The sequence below is a fragment of the Triturus cristatus genome, chromosome 6, assembly GCF_964204655.1.
Source record: "Triturus cristatus chromosome 6, aTriCri1.1, whole genome shotgun sequence".
In the NCBI taxonomy this organism is placed as follows: Eukaryota; Metazoa; Chordata; class Amphibia; order Caudata; family Salamandridae; genus Triturus; species Triturus cristatus.
Window position 1 is genome coordinate 1,890,172,467 of NC_140589.1, and position 23,313 is coordinate 1,890,195,779.

General features: G+C 43.9%; 1 protein-coding gene across 4 annotated transcripts in view; it reads right to left on the minus strand.

Annotated features, from left to right (window-relative positions):
- LOC146822318 (uncharacterized) overlaps positions 1-23,313 on the minus strand; it is a 389,625-nt gene that overhangs the window by 36,398 nt on the left and 329,914 nt on the right. For 2 of the 4 annotated variants that reach the window (XM_085613400.1, XM_085613395.1), the window contains one exon: positions 6,369-7,667. The exons of 1 other annotated variant lie outside the window; for it this stretch is intronic. In XM_085613400.1, coding sequence (XP_085469526.1) covers positions 6,883-7,667 — 785 coding nt within the window. In that variant the 3' untranslated portion in view covers positions 6,369-6,882. Of the gene's footprint in view, positions 1-1,433; positions 3,595-6,368; positions 7,668-23,313 lie in introns of those variants that run through there. One more of the 4 variants, XM_085613396.1, reaches the window with a different exon arrangement.

Below are 23,313 nucleotides of genomic sequence, written 5' to 3' on the forward strand. Positions count from 1 at the left end.
TAATGCCACTCACATGCTTCTTAACTCCTTTAACTGTTCAGTGACACTCACAGGCACCTTACTCTTAAACAACCAGATGCCACTCATGCTTCTTACTCTTTCATAGCTGTCCAGTGTCCCTCACTGGCTCCTTACTCTGTTACAAGCCAGTGCCACTCACGCTTCTTACTCTTTCATAGCTGTTCAGGGTCACACACAGGCCCCATACACTGTAACAACCCAATGCCACTCACACGCTTCTTACACCTCCATAGCTGTGCAATGTCACTCACGGGTCCCTCACTTTCTAACAACCCAATGCCACTCATATGCTTCTTACACTTTTATAGCTGTCCGATGTCTCTCACGGGCCCCTTATGCTGTTGTAATTGTGTATATCACGCAATTTGTAATAGACTTTTTTATAATGACAGTCACACACACTTTCTTGCCTTCTCTATTTAAAGCAGATTACTTTGACATGGGTTGTAATTCACAATTTCCCAGACCTCTCACTCTCTCCACCGCCTCCCAAAGTTACTTATATACCTGTTACCCTGTCTGATGTCACTAATGGACCTCTTAGTCTGTTATAATCATCTCATTTCACTTCCAGACCTTATTCTCTTCTTGTCTCAAAATTCGAGAGGTACCCTTACAACGGTAGGGGACAGGGTTCACTATAATGATTACAAGAATATCCCCCACGTACCAATGTCTGAATCTTGTTAAAATACTCACTTCTCTCACTCATCATACCTCCATCATTCTATACACTTATAATACTGAGCCCAAATATATGCAAAAATGTAGGTTATTTATTATATTGTACCAAAAGATCACTTCAAAAAGATAAAAAACACTTTTTTTCAACTAGATATAGGTATGTCTTTTCTTTTAAAACACCTCCTTTTCCTTTCTATATCAGTATATTTCATACATCAAGTGTCATAAGTTAAACTTTAAAAAATATTTAAAAACATGCACAATATACAATTTATAAAGACAGTGCAAATATCACCTGTATGAAATATACTGATATAGAAAGGAAAAGGAGGTGGTTTGAAGAGAAAAGACAAATACCTATATCTAGTTGAAAAACAGTGTTTTTTAATCTTTTTCAAGGGATCTTTTGGTACCATGTAACAAATAACAAATGTTTGCATATATTTGGGTTCAGGATTATGAGTTTATAGAATGATGGAGGTATGATGAGTGAGAGAATGAGTAATTTAACAAGGTTCAGGCTTATTTTCTCGTTGCCAGCTCAGGTCAGTCACAGACCTATTTCCACCTGCCCGATGTCACTCTCAGACCTCAGCTTTTTTGTTATTATATCTACTTTCTACCCTTCGGTTTCAAAAGGTCCCACTTAAAAAAGGACTCACACTTTCCATAAAAAAACATTCAATGAATAACTGCAATTGAAAGAGAAACTGAGAAAAGTTTCCAAATGCATTTTCTCTCCAACCGTTCACCGGTTTACTTAGAATATATACTCAATCTTACAAGAAAAAAACATGTACTTTTATGCACAGTGGTTACAAGAGGCATTTTAGTGCAACAAAGCAATTACAAATTTGGCTCAACTGGGCAACACCCCCGACCAGCAGGTGGTAGTGAAGACAGTTCCCCAAAGAAAGCTCCCACAATGGAATCCAGATAGTAGGGCGACATGGCACATATAAGCAGCACACAACCTGCATTGTTTAGCTGTTAAACTCAAACCAGGTAACCGGAGTATGATGGCTCAGTTCACACTTTATAGTGTATTTCGTGTTGCCCCAGAGCATTCTGGTTTATATAGTTCGCTTTCACTAGGACAACCAGTACAGCATTAGCAAACATGTTCAGAGCTGGTCATTGGATAGTCTGAACCAGGCATGGCTCAGACTGGCAAGGGTATGTATTAAGCATTTTGTTACAGTGCAACTCAGCCTCTTCAGGATATCTTTTGCTAAGGATAAACGGTACCGTTTAGCTCACTGTGTTAGAAAGCCAACAGGCTGAAATGTCCTTTTCCACTGAGACCGGTTTCAAGAAGTACTGTTAGTGCTGGTGTTCAGACTTAAATTTTACACACATCAAATTCAGCGAAACCTCCACAGATGTTGGTTGTATTGCCTCCTTCTATGAGAAAATCTTAGGGTCTCTATAGGGAAGAACCTGCTTCCCTGGATTATTACGTTCTAGTCTGGCGATACACCTGGCCTCAGTCTGGAGGTCTCATTGGTGGGTACAAGTAAGGGAAGTGCACAAGGTGGAGGCAGCCTGGAACTCTTTGCTCAGTGGTTTTGAGTCACTTGAAACACCGTGCACGATGACTCTGGAGTACAGCGGATCTGTTGCTTCAATGTTTGTACCTGCTTCTAGTGTAAGCCGAGGTATCCAGTGCCGCAAACACCTAAGGACACAAGGACGTCTACAGCATCATGGCCATAAGTTCAATACAATGGTCTCACTGTAATTTGTACCAATGCACCCAAGCTGGATGAACATCTGCTGAAACAATGAAAGGATGATGATCGCGCACAGGAACATGCTGTTGAAAGCAATAGTACGTTTTTGGCAGAAAGGGGTAGTCGCCATGACAGATGCTTTTGGTGTTTTGATCAGGATCTACGTCTGCCAGGAAAGGGAACCAAGGCAACTGGAGGGCCTTTGCAAGGGAGTTGGGCAACTTCTCAATTGGCCTCAGGCTTGCTGGAAAATGTCAGTAAACCACAGTCTGGACCTCACTCACTCTTGGCCTCTGCCGTTCACTACATCGGCGGTGAGTTTTTAGGTGATCTAAAAGACTGGACCTCTGGCAGAAGCTCTTCTTGCATCCAGGACAAATGAATGGTTTCTCGCCGGTGTGAATTCTCTGATGAGACTTGAGGCTGGAGTTCACACTGAAGCCTTTGTGACACACAGGACATTTGTAGGGCCTCTCCCCAGTGTGGACCCTCACATGCACTTTGAGGTGGGATGACTTAGTGAAACCTTTCCCACACACTTTGCACTGATATGGCCTCTCCCCTGTGTGAATCCTAAAGTGAAACTTCAGGTATGCATTCGTAATAAAGCGCTTATCACACGCAGAACATTTGTACGGCTTCTCTCCCGTGTGGTTTCTCTGATGGACTCTTAGTTTATATGAGTTTGAGAAGCTCTTCTCACACTCGTCGCACCAATACTTTGCTTCTTCTGAGTTAAAACGCAGTGTAGTACTGGACTGTCCAGAGTGAGGCGATACAATGCCAAAGTCTGCGCTTGTGTTACTTTCACTTGTCATGTGGTTCTTCTGGTGCCTGATGGCATGCTCCTTCTCACTGAAGCTTTTCCCACACAAAGGACACTGGTACAACCTTCTCTTGGGACGAGTCTTCTGTCCAAAAAGGGGGATTGTTTGCTCATCGGAATCATACTCATATTCAAAGGATCCTCCCGGGAAGAACTCTGAATGGATCCTTGTCTGAGAGTCGGGACTCCGCTGCTCTTGGTAGAGATCCTGTCCTTCAGGATACAGAAGGCTGTTGTCTGTTGCTTCTTCTAGAGTGGATTCATGCAGACAGAATCCTTCAGTGACTTCCTGGTGGTTTCTCACTGGGTCTATAGTCATGGGCCCATAATCTACAAGATGAAAAGGAAACTTGAGTCATCATGGACGTTCTATGCTAAAGAGAAACACAAAAATACAGAGCTGCAGACATCCTCCTCCTAAGGGATGCAACTGTACCTGTGTGGCCGCACGAAATGAAAGGGCTGCCTGAGTCTGAAGGTCCGAGGGGCTTCAAGAGGAATATTTATTTATCATGGAATATGATCAACCAGTGACACTTTTATTAGGTTGTGTTAAGCATTCACCAATGACAAACATTTAATCAGAAATCTAGACAACGCTAGGAATAAGTCTTTTGTAACAGAAAAACATCTGAATTAAAAATGGATCCAAAAATAATGTATGCACTGGCTTCATTCTGTATGAGCGCACAGTGATTTTCATTCTCCCTTAAAGCACAGAGAGCAAAACTGACAGGAGTGGTGGCAATCCTAGACTCAAAAGTCAGACTTAACTCCAGCGCTTCTACTGAGTTAGCAACGGGCACCTTCAACATCGACAGGTACCCCGGCTTCCTGTGTCCTGACAGACGACAGCAGGGTTCCAGCAAGCTGTAGATGCCCACTCCTTTCATGAAGACCACTCTGCCTTTCAGTGAAACCATCAAAGCTTTCATTGGATGTGATCATTCTACGGCTGTGCTGGCTGCATGGTCTGTGTGTCTAGATAGTATCTAAGAGAAGGGAAAGCCACAGTCACTCAAGACAAGGGACCACATGGATGTGGAGGTGGAGACTGGAAGTCAGGAAAGGATGGGCACAGCATTTACCACAACATGCACACACGTCGGTATCTGTCCCTCCATGAATGGTAAGGCCTTGTTGTGTCCCTGAACGTTTTAAAAGCACCAAACAGAAGTCATCAATAAACAAATCAAGCTTCACAACCCTGCCCAGAGGGCCTCTTTGCACATTTGCTTATTAACTATGCCTAGGATCTACCCAAAGCCAGGATTGTGTTTTTATATAAACTTTTGCAGTATTAGCTAGACACTGGACACCTATCAAATGAGTTTAGCTTTCAGGCAGTACCACTTTTCTTAGGTTAAGCCTGTCTGGTCAGTGCCATTGCTGCCAGGGGTTGAAACCTTTACTGGACCGAACGAGAATACAGACATTACTTGTAGGGGACTACCATCCACCCCAAATAGTAATCCACTTTTTCGCAGACAGAATGTGGTCAAATAGACTATGCAGGGATTTAGAATAGATCAACAAATAGTGGGCTAAAATGGTGACTTCCTTTGGTGCTGTGACACCTTATTTTCCATATACCATCCTCCAGTTCGCCTATGCCAGTATCCCAAGTTGCACGCCGTTCCCCTCAAAATCTAGAACACCCTGTTGTGCTCGGATAGATTTCAGCAAGGTGCCGTTGTGGATGGAAGATGACCATGGGAAGAGTGCTGTGGTTGAATTTCTGTACTGCATGAAAATTATGAAGACCCCACTAGAACCCCTGATAGGGATAGAAGACGAGACCTGCCTTACTCTGCTTCATGTGGCTTTTTTACTAACAAGAAAAACTAAAGACATCCCATTTCTAAATTTATCTTCCTCCCCTCTGATGGCCCTGATATCCTAATATAAAAATCAGCATGTGTCAACTCATTCTCTTGGTCTCGTCCTAGCTCATAGCCTCTGGTGTACCAAGGTCCTTGCCTCCTCAATGTACTATATTCTTAAGTTCATGCTCCAATCAGCTATCTGTATAATTTTTCAAAAATGTATATGTTTATGTCCTTGCAGATAACAAACTGGGTCACTGTAAACAGTGTGGGTCGGGTCATATACCTTTTCTCTTTAAATAGTTAAACTGCCCCATGGGCTGGCCAGTACTCAAAAGATATCTTGATACAGTGATATCATAAATAAAAGCCCTTAGGAAGGGATTGATTTAAGACATTAAATGGGAGGACAGACCAGGAGAACAGCAAACAAGGCTCCAGGCCTATCGCATGGTGTCTGTGGACACCCTCTAAATGGCAAAACTCTCAAGCTCAGATCTTCTGGCATGACAGCTGGGGTGCTGGTGGCTGCGAGGCTCAGTGCTTGTGTGAAGAATTACAGAAAAGATAGCCAATTCACACAATGCTTGGTTTCAGAGGAGGGAATAAACTAATTATTGTATAGACCTGGATGGGAAGAAGTTTCTACTGTGCTGTTCATTTCCAGTTCTGTCGAAAAGGATTCCTTTCATTGCTTTTCATTATGACCATAAACAAGGATGTAAGATGGGAAGCTGAGGGAACATACAGAGTGGCATTTTGTGACAGAATGAGATCTTCCTGGGAACAAGTACACCATTGTGAAGTCAGGACTGTATTTTAAAACCCTTGTCAGATTTCCTAATGATAGGAGTTAGTAAGACGCTTGCTCGTCTATGTCTGGCAAGACTGGTGAAGGTGCAGGACAAGCCGTAGTTATTGTCCTAGCCTCTCTCCTCGCTGTAAAAGATATTAACCAGCATTCCAGGACTTCTTCCTAGGTAAAAATCAAAGGCTCGGCAGCCTATTGGGCCTCAGGACTTTCCCCTACAGAAGATCTAGAAGAGAGCTGGTGAGGACCATTCTTATGTCTCCATGACCAACTGAACACCTGACACTGACCTGCTCAAGAACCCTCTTCCAGATCACGGTCTGAAACCATCCATGTATCGACACAGTCCAGACATTTCCACGTTAACAAGGATGCTCCAAACACTGGAACATAAAACATACACAGTCCGATAAAAACTCTAAACCCACTCACTTCACTTTACACCCAATCACGAAAACAATCAGACATTTGGAGTTGAAAGTTTTTACTGGGTCAAATTCACTTTGTACAACATATTACTAACTTGAGGATATATCAGATGATCTACAGCATATTCAGGTAACACTTGATCGGTCTGTACTCGCTAGTAAGTGACACATGCGAACTACAGTTCCTTCAGTGGACTTTCTTTGTTAGCCCGCCCAGGTGAAGTTTTATGCTGGCATAACTAACGCAGGTCATATTTTGCTAAAACCACAGGAAGGAGAGAGTTCAGATTGTGTAGGGACACAACTAACAACCAATGTAAGTGCTTGTCCATTAATTATAGGAGCCGGGGTTTGGAATCTGCTTTTGAACGCCTTCAACATATGGCATGGGGTATTCATCTTTCATCTGAAGCACATCTTCTGTTCGCAGACGAGGAATCAATTGTCCTTAATCCCCATGTTAAAATGGCAGTAGGTGATCCTTCTGCTTGTCCTATTCAACTTTTCATTTGGCCATATAAAACCTGCCCACTACCAAAAGGGTTTCCAACATTCAAATCCCATAAAAGTTCCCTTCAGAGTGAGTCCTCAGATGGGACTTGAGGCTAGAATTCACGCTGAACCTCTTGCCGCATTCAGAACACCTGTAGGGCTTCTCTCCGGTGTGAGTCCTCACATGAACCTTTAGGTGATATGACTTTGAGAAGCCTTTGCCGCACACCTTGCAGCGATATGGCCTCTCTCCTGTGTGGATTCTCTGGTGAAACTTCAGATACGCATTCATAATGAAGCCTTTGTTACACACTTGGCATTTGTATGGTCTTTCCCCAGTGTGGTTTCTCTGATGAACCCTTAGCTTGTAAGCATTGGAGAACCTTTTATCACACTCATCACATCCATAAGTTGCTTCGTCAGAGTAAACTATGGGGAGAGAATTAGAAAACCCTGGCTTCATTCCAACCTTCACATGCTCAACGCCAACCACACCTCCGTTCTTCGTGTGGCCATTATGATGCCTGATAACATCTTCCTTCTTGCCAAAACTCTTGCCGCACACAGGACATTGATACAGTCTTTCACATGGAGGGAATGCCTGTCCAAATGGAGCGCTGTCCAGGTCAGTGTCCTGAAATTCACATTCAAATGATCCATCCCGGAGGTATCTTGGAGGACACCGCTTCTGTCTCACTGGCCTCTGCAGCTGCTTGCGGTCTCCCCATTCATCCAGCCACAGAAGAGCATCTCCGTTGGGTTTTCTTGGTGGTGAGTCAAGCTGAGAAGCACAGCCAGTGAATTCTTCATGCATTGCAACTGAGTCCATTGTCATGGGCCCATTATCTATAAGATTAAAAGGAAACTTATGTCATCTTTGGTTTTACAATCTAAAGAGAAATACAAGACAAACAGAGCCCCAGGGGTCCTCATCCTCTTAGAAAAGTAATCGTACCTGCGCGGAAGCCTATGTGAAGGAAAAGGCTGATGACGGCCCTGGTTTCGGAGAGTCTCAATAGGGCAGCATGACATTTTCATGCCATAGCACCATGCCTAAGCCTCGTTAAGTAATGGGAGGGAAAACCTTAATGAGCGACACCACTTCACCATCCAGTAATTATAGTGTCATCTGAAGGATAACTGCGCAGCAGGAAGGAAGACTAACATCTCTTCACTCATCAGGTAGTAATTGTTTTTGACTACTTCGTGAAGTACAGAACTTAGCTGAACTACCGGCTGCACTGTCTCAATGCCAAACTTAGTAGTGGAAGCGGCAGACTTAAAAGAACACACACTTCTTCTACATTAAGAACTGGAGGCAAAACTGTACAATGATTTCACATTTATACTATATCTACCCCACAGAAGACAATCTTAATGCTGCTTTCCATCCGAAGGCTTGGACTGCCTCACAACCATTCCTCACCGGACGGGCACCCACTTCCTCATGTAAGCTCTTCCAAGACAAATCTACTTCCTCCTAGAGCAGAACTCATAACTCTGCCATTTCCTTTTCTATCCCAGGACACTCGTATCAACACACTCCTCTAGAAAACATGGTTCTTACTTGAATGCAAGTATGACCCTAGAATCTTTCATCACCACCACTGCCAAATACTAAGCACTGAACATCTGCAGCATTTTTGCCCACACCACCTTTCAGGCAGCTACAATGCGACTCTGTGCCCTCTTCCTGGACAAAGCAACCTATGGCAAGAGCCTACGGATGGGTCTTCTGCATTCTCATTTGCTCCTCTGAACACGTTCTAAACTTTGCAACTTACAAACAGCTATTCTATCCTCTAACCACCAGCTCGAAAGCTAAAAAGATACATGCCACCCACCAACCTTTCCTTGTCTGATACCATGTCTCCCCCAAAGCGCCTTGTGCTGCTTCACTGCGCTGCTCCGCCCATTCCTGTGGAGTCAACTCTGGCTGAACTGGGCGCTGTCCTCCTCTCTACCTGCTTGAAAAGCCACATTAAAACCACAGTCTTCTGCTTGAAAGAGACAACTAACTGCTACAAGCCTAATTCGACTCCGCGATACCATACTACTAACTCGCAATCTAAACCTAGATCTATGTAGATGCAAGGAGCTCCCCGGCAGGTCTAGTGTAGAGGTTTGCCTAGCCCGACCGTCACCCAACATGAATCCTACACACAATCTTCCATCACCCCAAACGGCCAATAACCTGCTACACAGTTGTCCATGTCGACAGGAAAAGGATCCCTCTGCAAAAAGCTTACCTTATCCTGTTCAAATAAAGAAACCACTTGTGATGTAGATCAAGGAACCACCGTTCTACAGACCACACTACCTTAGCTAGAAGGGAGGGTGGTCTGAACAGCCATGAATAGGACCTGCTCCTCGGTGACACCATTCAGTCCAGGCACAGATGGAGGTTTGCTTATCTGGGACAGCATGCAGTGCAGAAAGAGATGCAATGGGCAGCATTCGGTTCACTTCAGACACCATTGGAAAGCAGATGGAATGTTATTCAGGTCAGAGCCTAGAAGCAGTGCCTCAGGAGGTACACTAAGCAATCAGGCTCGGGACTGAACTATGCCCAGAGTAACTGGTAAAATGCAACATCCCTACGGTGGGAGGTAACAAGTGAGGCTGATAGGGACGTAACACTTCATTCCTTCATAGTCCAGTGTCTACTCTCGACAGGAGTAAGGCTGCCACAAGCAGACTGGGTGACTGTGCAGCTTCAAGGAAGCTGTGCATTAGCGTGAAGGAGCTAGGGCCGATTAGAGCATTGAGTCTTCAATGTAGATTGAACAGGGCTGTCCACAGGCCCCTGGCGATAGAAGGCTTACACAATGCTTGTGGAGTGGCCCATAGGGTTACTCCGCCCATCCACTGTACAAGGGCATGGGTCTGGGAGCTTAGAGTCCCCCCACCTCGAGCGATACCATTCAGTAAGTAGTGTACCAAACAATTGTGTGAGTACAAACAGTGATGGAAGCCTGAACTCTGGAGCAGTTTTTCTGCACGCGAGCCAACAAATAGACAAACGTGATGACCCTCAGCTTTCTCAGCTATTGCCTTACTGGCTACATAGAAACTATATAACTTTAAAACAAAGGTGTCTTCTTGGCCGTACTGGACAGAAAGCTCCTTTTTCCCCTATGATACAGGTGCCCCGGGGACGTAACAGGAGCGTGCCCAGATGTTTTTAGCAGCTTCAGCCTTATTTCCATTCAGCCCACAGAACTGGCCTTTGGTAATGACCAGTTCCTTGAGTGAAGGCCATCTCCCCTGTAGAGGAGTGAACGATTTGATTGGGTGTGACTGGATCAGCAGTGGCAGTTTTTTTGTCAAACTGATGTAAAAGAAGGTCTTTTTGTGAGTTGTTGCTTGATACAGCCAAGTGGCACTAGCTGTGTTTTTAGGCTCCTGGGTAAGTTTGAAACACAGGGAATGAAGGCTATTGGGGTGGTCTACCTCTTAAGGAAAGAAAAGAAAAACAAGCATTTTTCATGCAATAGGTCTTGCATTTGTTAACGTTAGAGCTGTTGGCATTAAAAATGATGTTTTTTACTTTTGTTTTTTATTTATAGTAGAGTCATTATATTTGCATAGGACTATTGTCGATGGTATGAAAAGGTAAAAGTAAACAATTGTCATTTTCAACAATAGCGCTAACTTTAACAAATGCGAGACCTATTGCATTGGAAATGCAACCGGTCTCACATTTGTTAGAGTTGGAGTTATCTGTATTATAAATGCCAATGTTGTTTACCTAGCCATGTTGCAGGGTCCTGGGACTTCTTTTGGCCATATATAGTACTGGACCCTGCAAAGTTGGAGTTATTGCCATTATAAATGCCAATGTCTTTTACCTAGCCATGTTGCAGGGTGCAGTACCACATGTAGCCAAAAGAGTTCCCATGGGACCTCTTTTGGGCACATATAGTTCTGCACCTTGCAGAAAATATGGTAAATCCACCCTATCCATCATGCACTGCATGAAAGACAGTACCCCGAGTACCTTCAAATAACTATGTGTATATATATATATATATATATATATATATATATATATATATATATTCACTTAAAAAACCATAGGTTTCACACAGGTTATAGTTAGGTGGACATTTCACTCGTAAAAAACCAATGAAATTCCCCCGTTATAGTTAGTGCAGGCAACTATAACTCACGCGACCGCAATCCTCTGCTGATGACGTCAGATATTACATCACTGTATTTAGACACTTATTTACCCATGTCTTCTTCCATTAATCTTTAGCTATACATATATTACAAATATTTATTTTTCAGAAAGACACATATGTCATCAGTGATGTAATATCTGACGTCATCAGCAGAGGATTGCGGTCACGTGAGTTATAGTTGCCTGCACTAACTATAACGGGGGAATTTCATTGTTTTTTTACGAGTGAAATGTCCACCTAACTATAACCTGTGTGAAACCTATGGTTTTTTAAGTGAATTTGTACGGTTTTTTAAATGCTAAGTTATGGGTTTTTTTCAGGTTTTACAACCGTGCGCGCTCTGTGGGCACTCGGTGCGCTTCGCACACCGAGCGCCCACGGTACGCAGTTCGCGCTGGGTGCGCGCACCTTGCGATTTAAAAAAAAATCATTTTTTTTTTTCCCTTGGTGTTCCTTCTGTGACCCCCTGACCAAGGCTAGGGGGTCAGGAACTGTCCACTCTGCCCCATTTTCATATTCTCCACCTTTGATTTTCACCCCCTCAGACTGCGAGAGACAAAATGGCGGCCGACACTTCCTGGTTTCGACCGATTCGAATGTTTACCGACAACTAACAACCAATCAGAATTGCGCTCGCGCACGGCAGGGTGCGTGCACCCAGCGCGCACGGTGCGCGCGTACAGATATTGATATGCTTTTAAAAGCTAATTTCTCAGGAAATACTGAACAGATTTACACCAGACCTGCGAAAGGCACTTCCTTGACCTTATGGCTACCTCTCTGCCAAATTTCAAGTAATTGTGTTCAGCCGATCGGGCTGTAGCTGTGTCTAAAGGTCCTATGGAAAAATGCATGGGGAAAACGCGTTTTGGGACCCCCCTTTTTTCTCGGCCCCCGCTTGATGAATCACCCCGAGACTTTCAGGGTAGGAGCTGAACGGAGCGCCCCATTAGTTTTGAAAATTTCGCGAGGATTCGTCAACCGGCGCCAAAGTTATTCAAAATAGAATTTTGAGATTTCCTATGGAAACACGGTCCTAACTATGACTATCTACTGGCGACCGCCAGTAGATAATATATACATATATATATATTTACTTAAAAAACCATAGGTTTCACACACGTTATAGTTAGGAATTAGCATTTTAAAAACCTTGCAAATTCACTGAAAAAACCATAGGTTTCACACATGTTATAGTTAGCTGGACATTTCACTCGTAAAAAACCATTGAAATTCCCCCGTTATAATTAGTTAAGCTAAATATAACTCGCGCGACCGCAATCCACTGCTGATGACGTCACATATTGCATCACTCATGACATGGTCAGTGACAGCACTCATGACATCACTGATGACATCTCAAATGACATCACTGATGACATCATCCAGTGAATATGTGTCTTTCTGAAAAAATAAATATTTTTTATATATGTATATCTAAAGGTTAGAAGAATAAATGGGTAAATAAGTGTCTAAATGGATGTTTTTTTTTGTAAAATTAATTGTATAACTGACTTATTAACAGTATCTTAGTGAATACAGTGATGTAATATGTGACATCATCAGCAGTGGATTGCGGTCGCGCGAGTTATATTTAGCTGAACTAACTATAACGGGGGAATTTCAATGGTTTTTTACGAGTGAAATGTCCAGCTAACTATAACATGTGTGAAACCTATGATTTTTTCAGTGAATTTGCAAGGTTTTTAAAATGCTAATTCCTAACTATAACGTGTGTGAAACCTATGGTTTTTTAAGTGAATTTGCAAGGTTTTTAAAATGCTAATTTCTAACTATAACGTGTGTGAAACCTATGGTTTTTTTAGTGAATTTGTGAGGTTTTTTAAATGCTAATTTATGTATGTATTATTATATTTTTATATATTTATTTTACAATAAACTACCTATGTATATAGTTATAGATTGACTGTATCCTGTAATATGGAATGGCTCGTTTCAAATGTTTTTTTTTTTTTTTAGGGTTTTTCACCGCGCGCACCCCGTGATTTTTTGAAAGAAAAATCAAATGTTTTTTTCACCCTTCGGGGTCCTTCAGGGACCCCCTGAAACAGGCCAGAGGGTCAGTAACTCTCTACCCTGCCCCCTTTTCACGTTCTCCACCTTTGTTTTTCACTGCCACACAAAATGGCGTCCGACACTTCCTGATTTCGACCGATTCGAATGTTGACTGACATCTAACCACCAATCAGAATTACGCTCGCGCACGGCACCGTGTGCGCATATAGATATTTATGTACTTTTAACTGCAATTTTCTCAGAAACTACAGATTGACACCATATATGCAAAAGGCACATCCCTGACCTGAGGACTACCTCTTTGCCAAATTTCAAGTAATTCTGTTCAGCCGTTCGGGCTGTACCTTCGACTAAAGGTCCTATGGAAAAATGCATGGGGAAAACGCGTTTTGGGACCCCCCTTTTTTCTCAGCCCCCGCTTAACGAATCACCCAGAGACTTTCAGGGTAGGAGCTGAGCGGAGCGCCCCATTAGTTTTGAAAATTTCGCGAGGATTCGGCAACCGGCGCCAAAGTTATTCAAAATAGAATTTTCGGATTTCCTATGGGAACTCGGTCCTAACTATAACTATCTACACACAATTAGTAGCTTTGAAATGTGACAAAAGAATTATTATATTAATGCCGGATTAGGTTGTATTCTGTGTGGACCTGATGAAGGGACATTTTTATAGAAGGTCTCATATAAACGTGGGATGTGCTAATGAGTAAAGTAACCACTGCCAGACTTGCTTAGGACCAAGCGTGTGTCCTCCCTGAAGCCCTTTGAGAAAATAGTGCTCTTAGGCTGTAATCATAACCTAGGGAGTAACAACACGTATAGCAGGGGATGTGCTCATGGGAGGGTACAAGAAGAGACAAGGGACCGGGACAGGAGCCAATTAAAAAGATGGGCGGACAGCCTTATGCCCATATCCTAAATACAGCATGTCTTGAAGAGACAATGCAAGTGCTGCCTAGGCAAGACCTAAAAAAAAATCCTAAAGTGAGTAATGGCTTCCTAAAACACATGGACTCTGCTTGGAGGTAACAGCTGTTAATTATCAATTCTGGCCTCTGCCTTAGAGCCATAATTGTGGGGTGGGTTAAAATGAGCAGTTAACACCCTCTGCAATGTGTTAGTTTGTTGAACAGAGGACAGTCCCCCACACAGTTCAGCCGTCAACACAACATGAACTCGCTTGATGTGCCTATGGGATGCATTCTGCTTCTACAGAACATTTTGCGGGGCCCTGTGTTGTACTGAAAATCTATCTTCGGACTTTTATTCATTAATGTTGTCTGCCTCACCAGCTCGGCACCTTCTCAGGGTTTACAAGTGATGCACACTACCCTCAACGCTGCCCTCCACAACCTCGCAGACACAAACCCTCAGCATTTACTGGAATCATTGTTACGTTTTCTAGCTTTACTCTTAACTTTCAAACTTCTGCCCCTGGGAACTTGCACAATCTGTGCTGCCCCATCAGGTTGTGAAGTGTAGCAGGGGATGACGTCATGGTTAACACCCCTCCACCCATCATTATTGGGAGCTGGGGATGACATTGTGGTTAACACCCTCTCACCCATCATTATTAGCAGCAGGAGAGGACGTCATGGTTAACACCCCTCCACCCATCATTATTAGCAGCAAGGGTGGCTTTCTTAGGACTCAACCATCCCGTGCTGCGCCCCCATGACTATCTAGGACGTTTTGGCATTTGCCAAATAAAAGTTGCTTCCTCTTGGATAGAAACCACTACAGGTTCAACACCTCCAACAGTCTTTTTTTTTCCTCAACCTCTTTTCTGATCTCTTCCTTCGCCCAGCTTGTATGTGTCAAACCTCTTTGCCATAATCCCTTGAACGGACATTTCCTTTATACATTTCATAGCCCGTTCAGTTTTACCAGTGGCCTCCAGAGTCAGGTGTGTCCTTCCAATAAGTTCTAGGACTGGTCTCTAGTCTCGTATTGAACTAGAGACAGTTACACACGGCCCCCAAGGCATCTGACATGGCCATGTGACACATCCTGGAAGAGGAACTCAATGGAGGAATGTATGTTTCTCTGAGATCACATTCTTCCTTTGGTATAACTAAATGAATGAATGTAGGTCTCTCTAGGAGCACATCCTTCCTTGGATAGTAACTCAATGCAAGAATGTGTCTCTCTGGGACCACATTCTTGGACAGTAACTTAAACGAAGAATCGATGTCTCTCTGGGACCACATCCTTCCTTGGGTAGTAACTCAATGAAAGAATGTATGTCTCTCTGGGACCACATCCTTCCTGGGGTAGTAACTCAATGAAAGAATGTGCGTCTCTGTGGGACCCAAATTCTTCCTTGGATAGTAACTCAATGCAAGAATGTAGGCCTCCCGTGAAGCACATCCTTCCGTGGGTAGCATCTCCTACCCCGCATCTCTTATGATCTCCTGATGGGCCTCAAAGGCCTCCTACACCTTAGTGGTACTCACGCCTAGAGTACAAACGCTACAGGTGGTGAAACATTCTGTTTGATGGGGTCACAGTAGTGGCACCACTACACTGCATTCAAAGCTTCATATTGTGGGTTCCATTGCTGCCGTAACTACACAAGAGAGTGCCGTGCCAAGGAAGGTACAAAGAAAATAAGTAAAAAACTCTTTATAAGACTATGGTTGCTGCAGATATCTATGCACCATTGCTCCATGCTCTGCTAGGATATCACAGTAAACGGAGCCTAGTAGACCCATGACACAAGAGCAAATCCCACTCATGGTGTGCAAACCAGGATGATTCAGGGTCAAGCCATGACCAGTAAACCACACAAGGCATAAAAAAAAGGAAAAGCATGCATAGTAAGGCAACCTTATTCCGACGAAGACTTACACCTTCCAGCAAGCAGAGAGCAACTGGCATCGGTCGGCACACTGACACATCTCATATAATAAGGTACTCATGTAACAACAAAACAATGGTGAGATGTTGGCATAACTGTAATGTGCACAACACTTTACACAGACAGGTCTGCTCAATGTGCGAACCCTCTCCAGGACAGTGAGGAGCATGTCAGGCAGCTGTGGATTCCCAGTGTAGGTGAAAACTGCAGATTACAAGCATGCAGGAGGCATCATAAAGTGTGTGTGAAAAGAACACTGTGGACCCAACACACACACACACACCCACAAACACTAACCGGCAATGTGTCGCTAATAGAAGAGAATCTGATCTGCAGAAATGACTGACACAGTAACAGAGGTTGGTAGCCAAAGTACGGCACCAAATGTTGGGCGATACAAACCCATATGGGCACAGGTGAGGTTCCTACTACGGAGAGCATAGGTATGAAGTGATGTCCTTGAAGGAGCGAAAACAGCAGTCGCCCACAAGAGTGTCGCCAACTGCCACCAGAGACCAAAGCATACAAAAGAGGGTCCAGAATACTGTGAAACTGAACACTAAATGCTGGGTGACCGGGGATAAATAGTACAAAGAACCCAACAGAAATGTAAGTTATTCATGAACAGATGCGACAATGTGCAAGAGTCTCTGGGGCACAACAACTTGAATGGAGAACACACAGCAGCCAGATGCATAACTGAACCAGCATGGGCAACATACCTCCTTACGATGCAGACTGGGTCAAGGAAAGGTTGTTCTCAAGTAGGCAGAGATTACATTTACAGCTTATAGGATTCTTTCATGACAAAGTTATCAATAGCTACAAAGAATTCTTACCCGCTAACCAAGAGGAGCAGGCAGACTGTTGCCCCATCAGGCTGCACAACTGTCCTGCTGTTATGGAGGTGGAAGAGTGTTACCCCACGTTTGTCCTGGTTGCCTCCTCGGACATATGATCAAATGGAGGTCCACCTTTTGAGCATTAAATCAGTTTCTCCGTCGAAACTTTACCTCCTAAGATTCTCCAACCGGTACTATAGCTCTTACTTTACCTGCCATTATAAACAGAGCAATCAATTGTGGGCGTTACCCATGGTTGTTGATGGAGGCTGCCCTTAGACCTCTTCTTAAGACACCCAATCTCTACCTGGAGGATTTGAAGAACCATCGCCCCATTTTACTGCTCCCCACTCTGGCCAAGATCATGGAGAAGCATCTTAACCATCACGATGTTATATGTGGAGAAACAGGGCTCGCTGGACTCTTCTCAGTTCGGCTTCAGATCTCATTATAGCACTAAAACTAACCTTATATCCACCACTGGCAGTATCTAGTTGATGAGTGACAGGCCGCTGCCTTGATTCATGGGTGTTGATACAATCTCCCCTACCCTTCTCACTGAACGCCTGCAGTCTTTGGGAATAGGGGAGACAGCCTGGAAATTGCTCATGTCATCCCTTACAGACAGGTCCCAGATGGAATGAATGAATGAATAACTTTGTGTGGTTACTCAAAACCATTGCAATAAAAAAAGAAAAGCACTACATTTAAAGAAAACAGTAAAATTAAAATCTAGAAGTCTAAAATCCAAAGTCTAAAAAGTAACTAGATCTATGTATACAGCAATTGGTAAAAGTTTTACATGCTTCAATTAAACTAGTCAGGTAATAAGAGATGATAGGCAGCCTCCACACAAGTGCCTGCCTGATTGGGAGTGTCCATCAACTGTGTACGGGTATGTTGTACAAATTTGCCAAACGTAGCCATATGCTTCACTGTGCTCAATGTATAAAGGCGATTAACTGCTTCCTTTGCGGTACGAGTGCCCAATTTTAGCAAAATAGGCCTGAGGTAGATTCTGCGGGCTAAACGCAGAGCCAGGCAGCAAAGTAAGATATGGACCAAAGACTCGCGTTTATATTTGCAAAGCCGGCACTCCATAATCACTGGTCTTGCTGATCCAATAGGGTATAATTCTTTAAGGGGGAGAGGGTGTAATCTGACTGCTAAGATCCTGTGTAGGGCTGGACTCCCCACAGCCTGCGTGAGATGAGGTTTGAGGTTATGCTCTGTATGTGGGAGGCTTTGAGACTCGTGGAATCCTCTTGTTGACAGGGATTCCATGTCCAAGGTACGAGAGCATAAACGTACTTGTTTTTTTATTATGCTTTTGATAGCAGCATACTTGACTATCCTGGGGTCCCAGTTCTCTATTGCAAGTTGCAAATAATCTTTGGCGGAGGCAAGACCGACTGACCAGGGATTGCCGGATTCTAAGAAAACACTTTTTATAGCCGCCTTCATTGTGTTCTCCGGTGCCGCCGTTGTTGGGTAGAAGTATTTGCTTAGAGAGGCCATCTCTTCCAGTTTTTGTTGGTTGAGGTTGAATTCCAACCGAATCAGATTATTCCTGGTACAAGCAGGTAGATGAAATAGCTTTTTATAAGCTGAACAATGGATTTTTTCTAGATCTGTTGCAAATTTCCCTGGGAATGCCTGGTGGGCATAATTAAGAGATGGTATTAATTTCGCCCTCAGAACTCTTTGAATGGCCGTTGTTGTGGGACTATGTAAAGAAGCGTATAGTTTACAGAGGGCGTAGATAATGCTTTTCCCTTTCATCTGCATTTTGTTGAGATGGACTCCTGGGCGGCCTCTTTCACTAAACCAAACCCCCAGATAGTTATAGTGATGTATGCAGTCCAAAGTCAGCTGACCCAGCCTCCATTTTGGCACTTTTTTTTTAGGGTAGTGCCCAAAAATCACTGTTTTGGACTTTGTTGGGTTGGCGACCAGCTTGTTTTTGGCATTGTGAGTTGCGAGGGCCGCAAGTGCTTTTTGTAAGCCAATTTTGGTGTGATCTAAGAGCACCAGGTCGTCAGCATATTGCATCAGTTGGATCTTGGTACACCCAATCCTGGGTGTGGCTAGTGTTGCTCCAATCAAGGCTTGACCCGTGTCTGCAGTGTATAGATTAAAAAGCATCGGGCCAGAGAACAGCCTTGCTTTAGCCCACGGTCCGTGTCAATTTTCTCTGTAGCAAATTCGCTCGAGAGTTTGATTCTTACCCAAGTTCGTGAGTACAACAAACGGATTGCTTGTAGTAAGGATGGATTGATATTCCAGCGTGCCAGCTTCTGCCAAAGGATGGTGCGGTCTACACCGTCAAAAGCTGCCGAGTAGTCGATAAAACAGGCGAAGAGCGGCAGGCTTTGGTGAGAGTCACGGCTTGTTCGGCTAGATATGACAGGGCAATTATGTTGTCCACCGTCGATGCCCCAGGTCTGAACCCGGTTTGAAAAAAGGGCAGAAGGCCCTCGATGCTGGCCCAGTCTGATAGTTCCGCCAGAAGGGTGCTTGCGTAGGCCTTGCCCTCGATGTTCAACAGGGCAATCATACGGTAGTTTTTTGGGTCGGATTTTGGCCCTTTCTTATATATTGGATGCAATAGCGATCCTCTCCAGGAGTCTGGAACGTCCCCTAAGAACCTGTATTCAGCATATAGCTGGGTCAAATTGTCCGTCCAGAAGTCTGTGTCTGCCCTGAAAAGGGAGCTAGGCAGGCCATTGGGACCCGGTGCACCATTAGGTCGAATCTTTTTTAAGATTTTGCGAACTAAAGTTTTACCTGGAGGAGCCGGGTCATCCGAGGTTTTTGATGCGGCTGTAGTACTATCTGTTCCTTCCCTTGCAATAAGGGATTTATTTAAAGAAACTGTACTTTGATCATCTTTATACAAAGTTTTCACGTGGGCAACCCAGGTGCCTGCATCGAGTGAGTTCTCTCTGATAGTAACGCCTTGGATTAAATTGTTTAAGTATCGCCAGAACTCTTGGGATTTGCATGGACTCAGCAAATTGAAGATCTTCAGCCATTTCGCCTCTATGCATTCGCGTTTTGCGGCCCAGACCTGCTTCGAATGGCTTTTTGCAGCTTCTTTGAGTAGCCTTTTGGCAGATGCTTATCCAGTTTTCCGATGAGTCCTGCGTTTGGCATTTCATTGTTTGGCACTTTCCTTGATTGCTGGGACAAGTCCTAAAGTATATGATGGGACTAAGGGGGTTCTGCGTGTTGTATTCCCCCGAAGCATTGAGGCTAATTTGTTGGCAAACTGATCCCATTCATCTATTGCACCCCTGTTTGCACCGAATTGCCAACCAGCCCATGTTTTTTTCCATTTATCGAACTTGTTAATTGGTGTTGGCCCCCATTTAATTCTTCTTAGTAGTTTATGCAGTTCTTCTCCGTTGGATGCCCCAATGCAGCGTAGGAAGTGGCGTATATCTGTTGTGAGATTTAACTGAATCAATAGAGCTGCGTGGTCGCTTTCGCTTCGTGGGTGCACTGTATAATTTGCCATGAGTTTTTGTATTCTCTTGTTTAATAGAATGTAGTCTATTGTCGTTTGATTGTTGTATGTAGGAGCGAAGAATGCCCCTGGCTTGTTCCTTGAAAACAGGGATTGTGCTGTTGTCAGATTATAAGCCTGCATTAGGGCGTTAAAAATTCCTGTGGGGCCGGAGCGGTGGCTCTTTGGTACAATATCCCCTATATTGTGTGTATTAAAATCCCCAAGGATAATAGGTTCCATAGATGCAAACTGTAAGAGCAGAGTTTCTATCTGATTTATCAGCTCAGTCAACTTGTCCTTCGCACCCGGCCCATGGGAATTATAGTAAACGTTGATTAGGAGGATTGAGAGTGGGCCATCAGCCGTGGAAAGGCCTTTCAAGGTGCCCGCCAGAAACATATTTGATGGGGTTTTTATTTCTGTAAAGTGTATCTTCAGAGAGTGCTTAATGTATATGGAGATCCCACCTGAAGGTCTTCCAAATATGTTGCTTTTGATGGCTGGCTTAAAGTATTCCGCGTATCCTCTTATTGATACAGGTTTAGTTGCCCATGTCTCCTGAGTGCAGATCAAGTCGGCACCTTCAATGAATGTTAGTGCCAATGGATTTTGCACGAGCTTTGAAATCCCTGCGACATTCCAGGACATATTATTTAATCTTTGAGTGTTATCCAAAGGGTCTCTGTACTTGGCTAAGCCGTTTTTCAGAGGGTGCCGAACCTTAGGTGACGCGGTCTCCTTGCTTATGGGGGAGCTGGTATTAGGGGCTAGGATTAAAGGCCCGTGGGAGCCAAGACCAGTCCTTGCTGATATTCCCCCTAATCGAACAGGTGCGGGTGCCCCCTCCCAAGCATGTTATTTTAATTAGGCTGTCGTTGGTAAAATTTATTTTTGGGCCACTTTTGGTACCAAGGAGGATGGACTCGGCTGGAAGTGCTGGGCGGGTCGAGTCAGTCATAGGTGGCTTTTTCTGGTTAGTCTGTTTTTGGGGGCCTGGCGGTTCCTTCAGGTCTCTATTTTTCAGGATCGTTGGATACTTTATCTCAGGCTGGGTCATGATTTTTATGCCCCAGTTCTCCAGCTGCTTGTTGTTTCCTTTCAGGGCCTCGGCCATGGCCGGATTCGTGAAGATTAGCTCTGTTGTCTCATTGATCTCATTTAATCCTGGGGCCAGAAAAGAAACCCTCTCGATGTCGGTTGTTTTTATCTTTTCTAAACCCGTAATATTTGCACAGAGTTTCAGGAGATTACTGCGATTGAGAATATCCCATTTCCCCTGTGAGATGTATTCAGGATACAGCAGTATTTTTAGTTCATCATGGTCTTTAAATGGCAGATTTTGTTGGAGGATTGACTCCTGCGTGTCATGGGCCTCTATAGAGTTTGAAGATGACTTTGCCTGGGTGTCTAAATAGTCCCCTGCCGGATTTATATTAGCCACTGTCTGCTCAGCTTTGCTCTTGATCATTGGTCGAGTTTGAATAGGTTTCGTATCTTTATTATCGGTAAATTCAGTTTTACCTTGGGATGCCCTGTGGCCTAGTGATAGCGCGGTGGTGTATTTACTTGTTTCGAGTGTTCCTTGGTTCGTGCTGTTCAAGGTTTTATTAGGCGGTTTGGTTGGTGGGGGACTCTTTAGGTTGGATTCCAGATCTTTATATAGTTCATAATTTCCTACCCCAGCTTGTTGTCCTTGTGAGTTGTTAAAACACCAGCTTTGTTTTTGTTCCCTCATAACCGCGGGCTTTAACAAATTGTCCGTAGGGTATTCCACGATGTTGTCGGGGATAGTTTCAGTATTGATTTTGCTTCGTGCTTGTGAGCCTGCAGAGTTTTTATTTGGGCTCTGACTGTGCGGCGAGATATTAATCTCATGTTGAACTTTAATATGGACCTCAATCTCCTGCTTTTCGGGCAGCAACCACTGCCGGATGGAGCCTTTATTAGATTAGTTTTTTTTCAGTTTATTTAATTTCTTTAATTTTTTCTTGTTTTTTCGAGATAGATGATGGAGGTCTGAAATTGCCAGCCTTGGCTTATTTTCAGTTCCGTATTTGTTGTCTGGATCGTGGCTAGATTTTATTACAATTTCTTCTGCCCTATTCTGATAGTCAGCCATGGCCCCTGTCATTTCTTGGGGAAATTCTTTGTCATTGGTTTGTGAGTCTTTCGTGCTTGTGAACTCCTTTGTATTTTGTAGGGAGTGCGAGATGTTCGGTTGCCTACTGACTTCTTTCTTAAGATCCTCGACTAGCGTGTTCATTATCTCTGGAAGCTTTTCTAGGTTGTGCAATATTGGGCTACAGCCGCAGGCCTCTTGTTTGACTGTTAAAGCTGTGTTGGCCTGGGCTCTGTGTATCAGTGAATATAAATGTTCCAGTTTAGAGTCTATCCCCGAAATCAAACCTGCAACTGTTTGTAGTATATTCATTTGAGTGTCCAATTTATCTGCATGCATTATTGCAGCGTTTGCCATTGAAATCAAAGTATCATTGATCAGTGCTAAATGGTTTTCAAATGTAGGGGGCTTCTGGTCTTTTTCCGCACCCCTTCTGGGGGGACTAAGAATCCAAAGATTGTTTTCTTGTAGGGAACAGCTGAAGTTTAAAGGATTAGGGTGCCTTTTAAGTATAGGGTGTTGGCTCATAGACTCGGCTGATCCTGAAAATGAATCCGTCATCTCTGAAATGGATTTTGTAGGAGTTCTAAGTGGACCCATGTTCTGTCTTAGTCTTGAAAAAGAGGCCCCATACAAATCCAGGTTTAGGGGGCAGAGAGGCGAGTTTGGTTGATTATATAGTGCTCTACTATCACTGCTGACTCCTATTTGGTTGTTAGCGCTATCCGATACTCTGTCGGGTGGGCAGGCGTCAGGGGGAAGTACCGCCATCATGTTGTGTCTCTGTTGGGTAAACCAAATGGGCCTGATTGATTTCGTTTGTGGCCCCGTTTTTACAATTTGACCGTGTCGTCGTGGCAGTTCGTCCAGTTTGTCCTGGCAGGAAATCACAGTTAAGCACCAAGGGAGCTGACATAATTGGATGGTCAATTAATT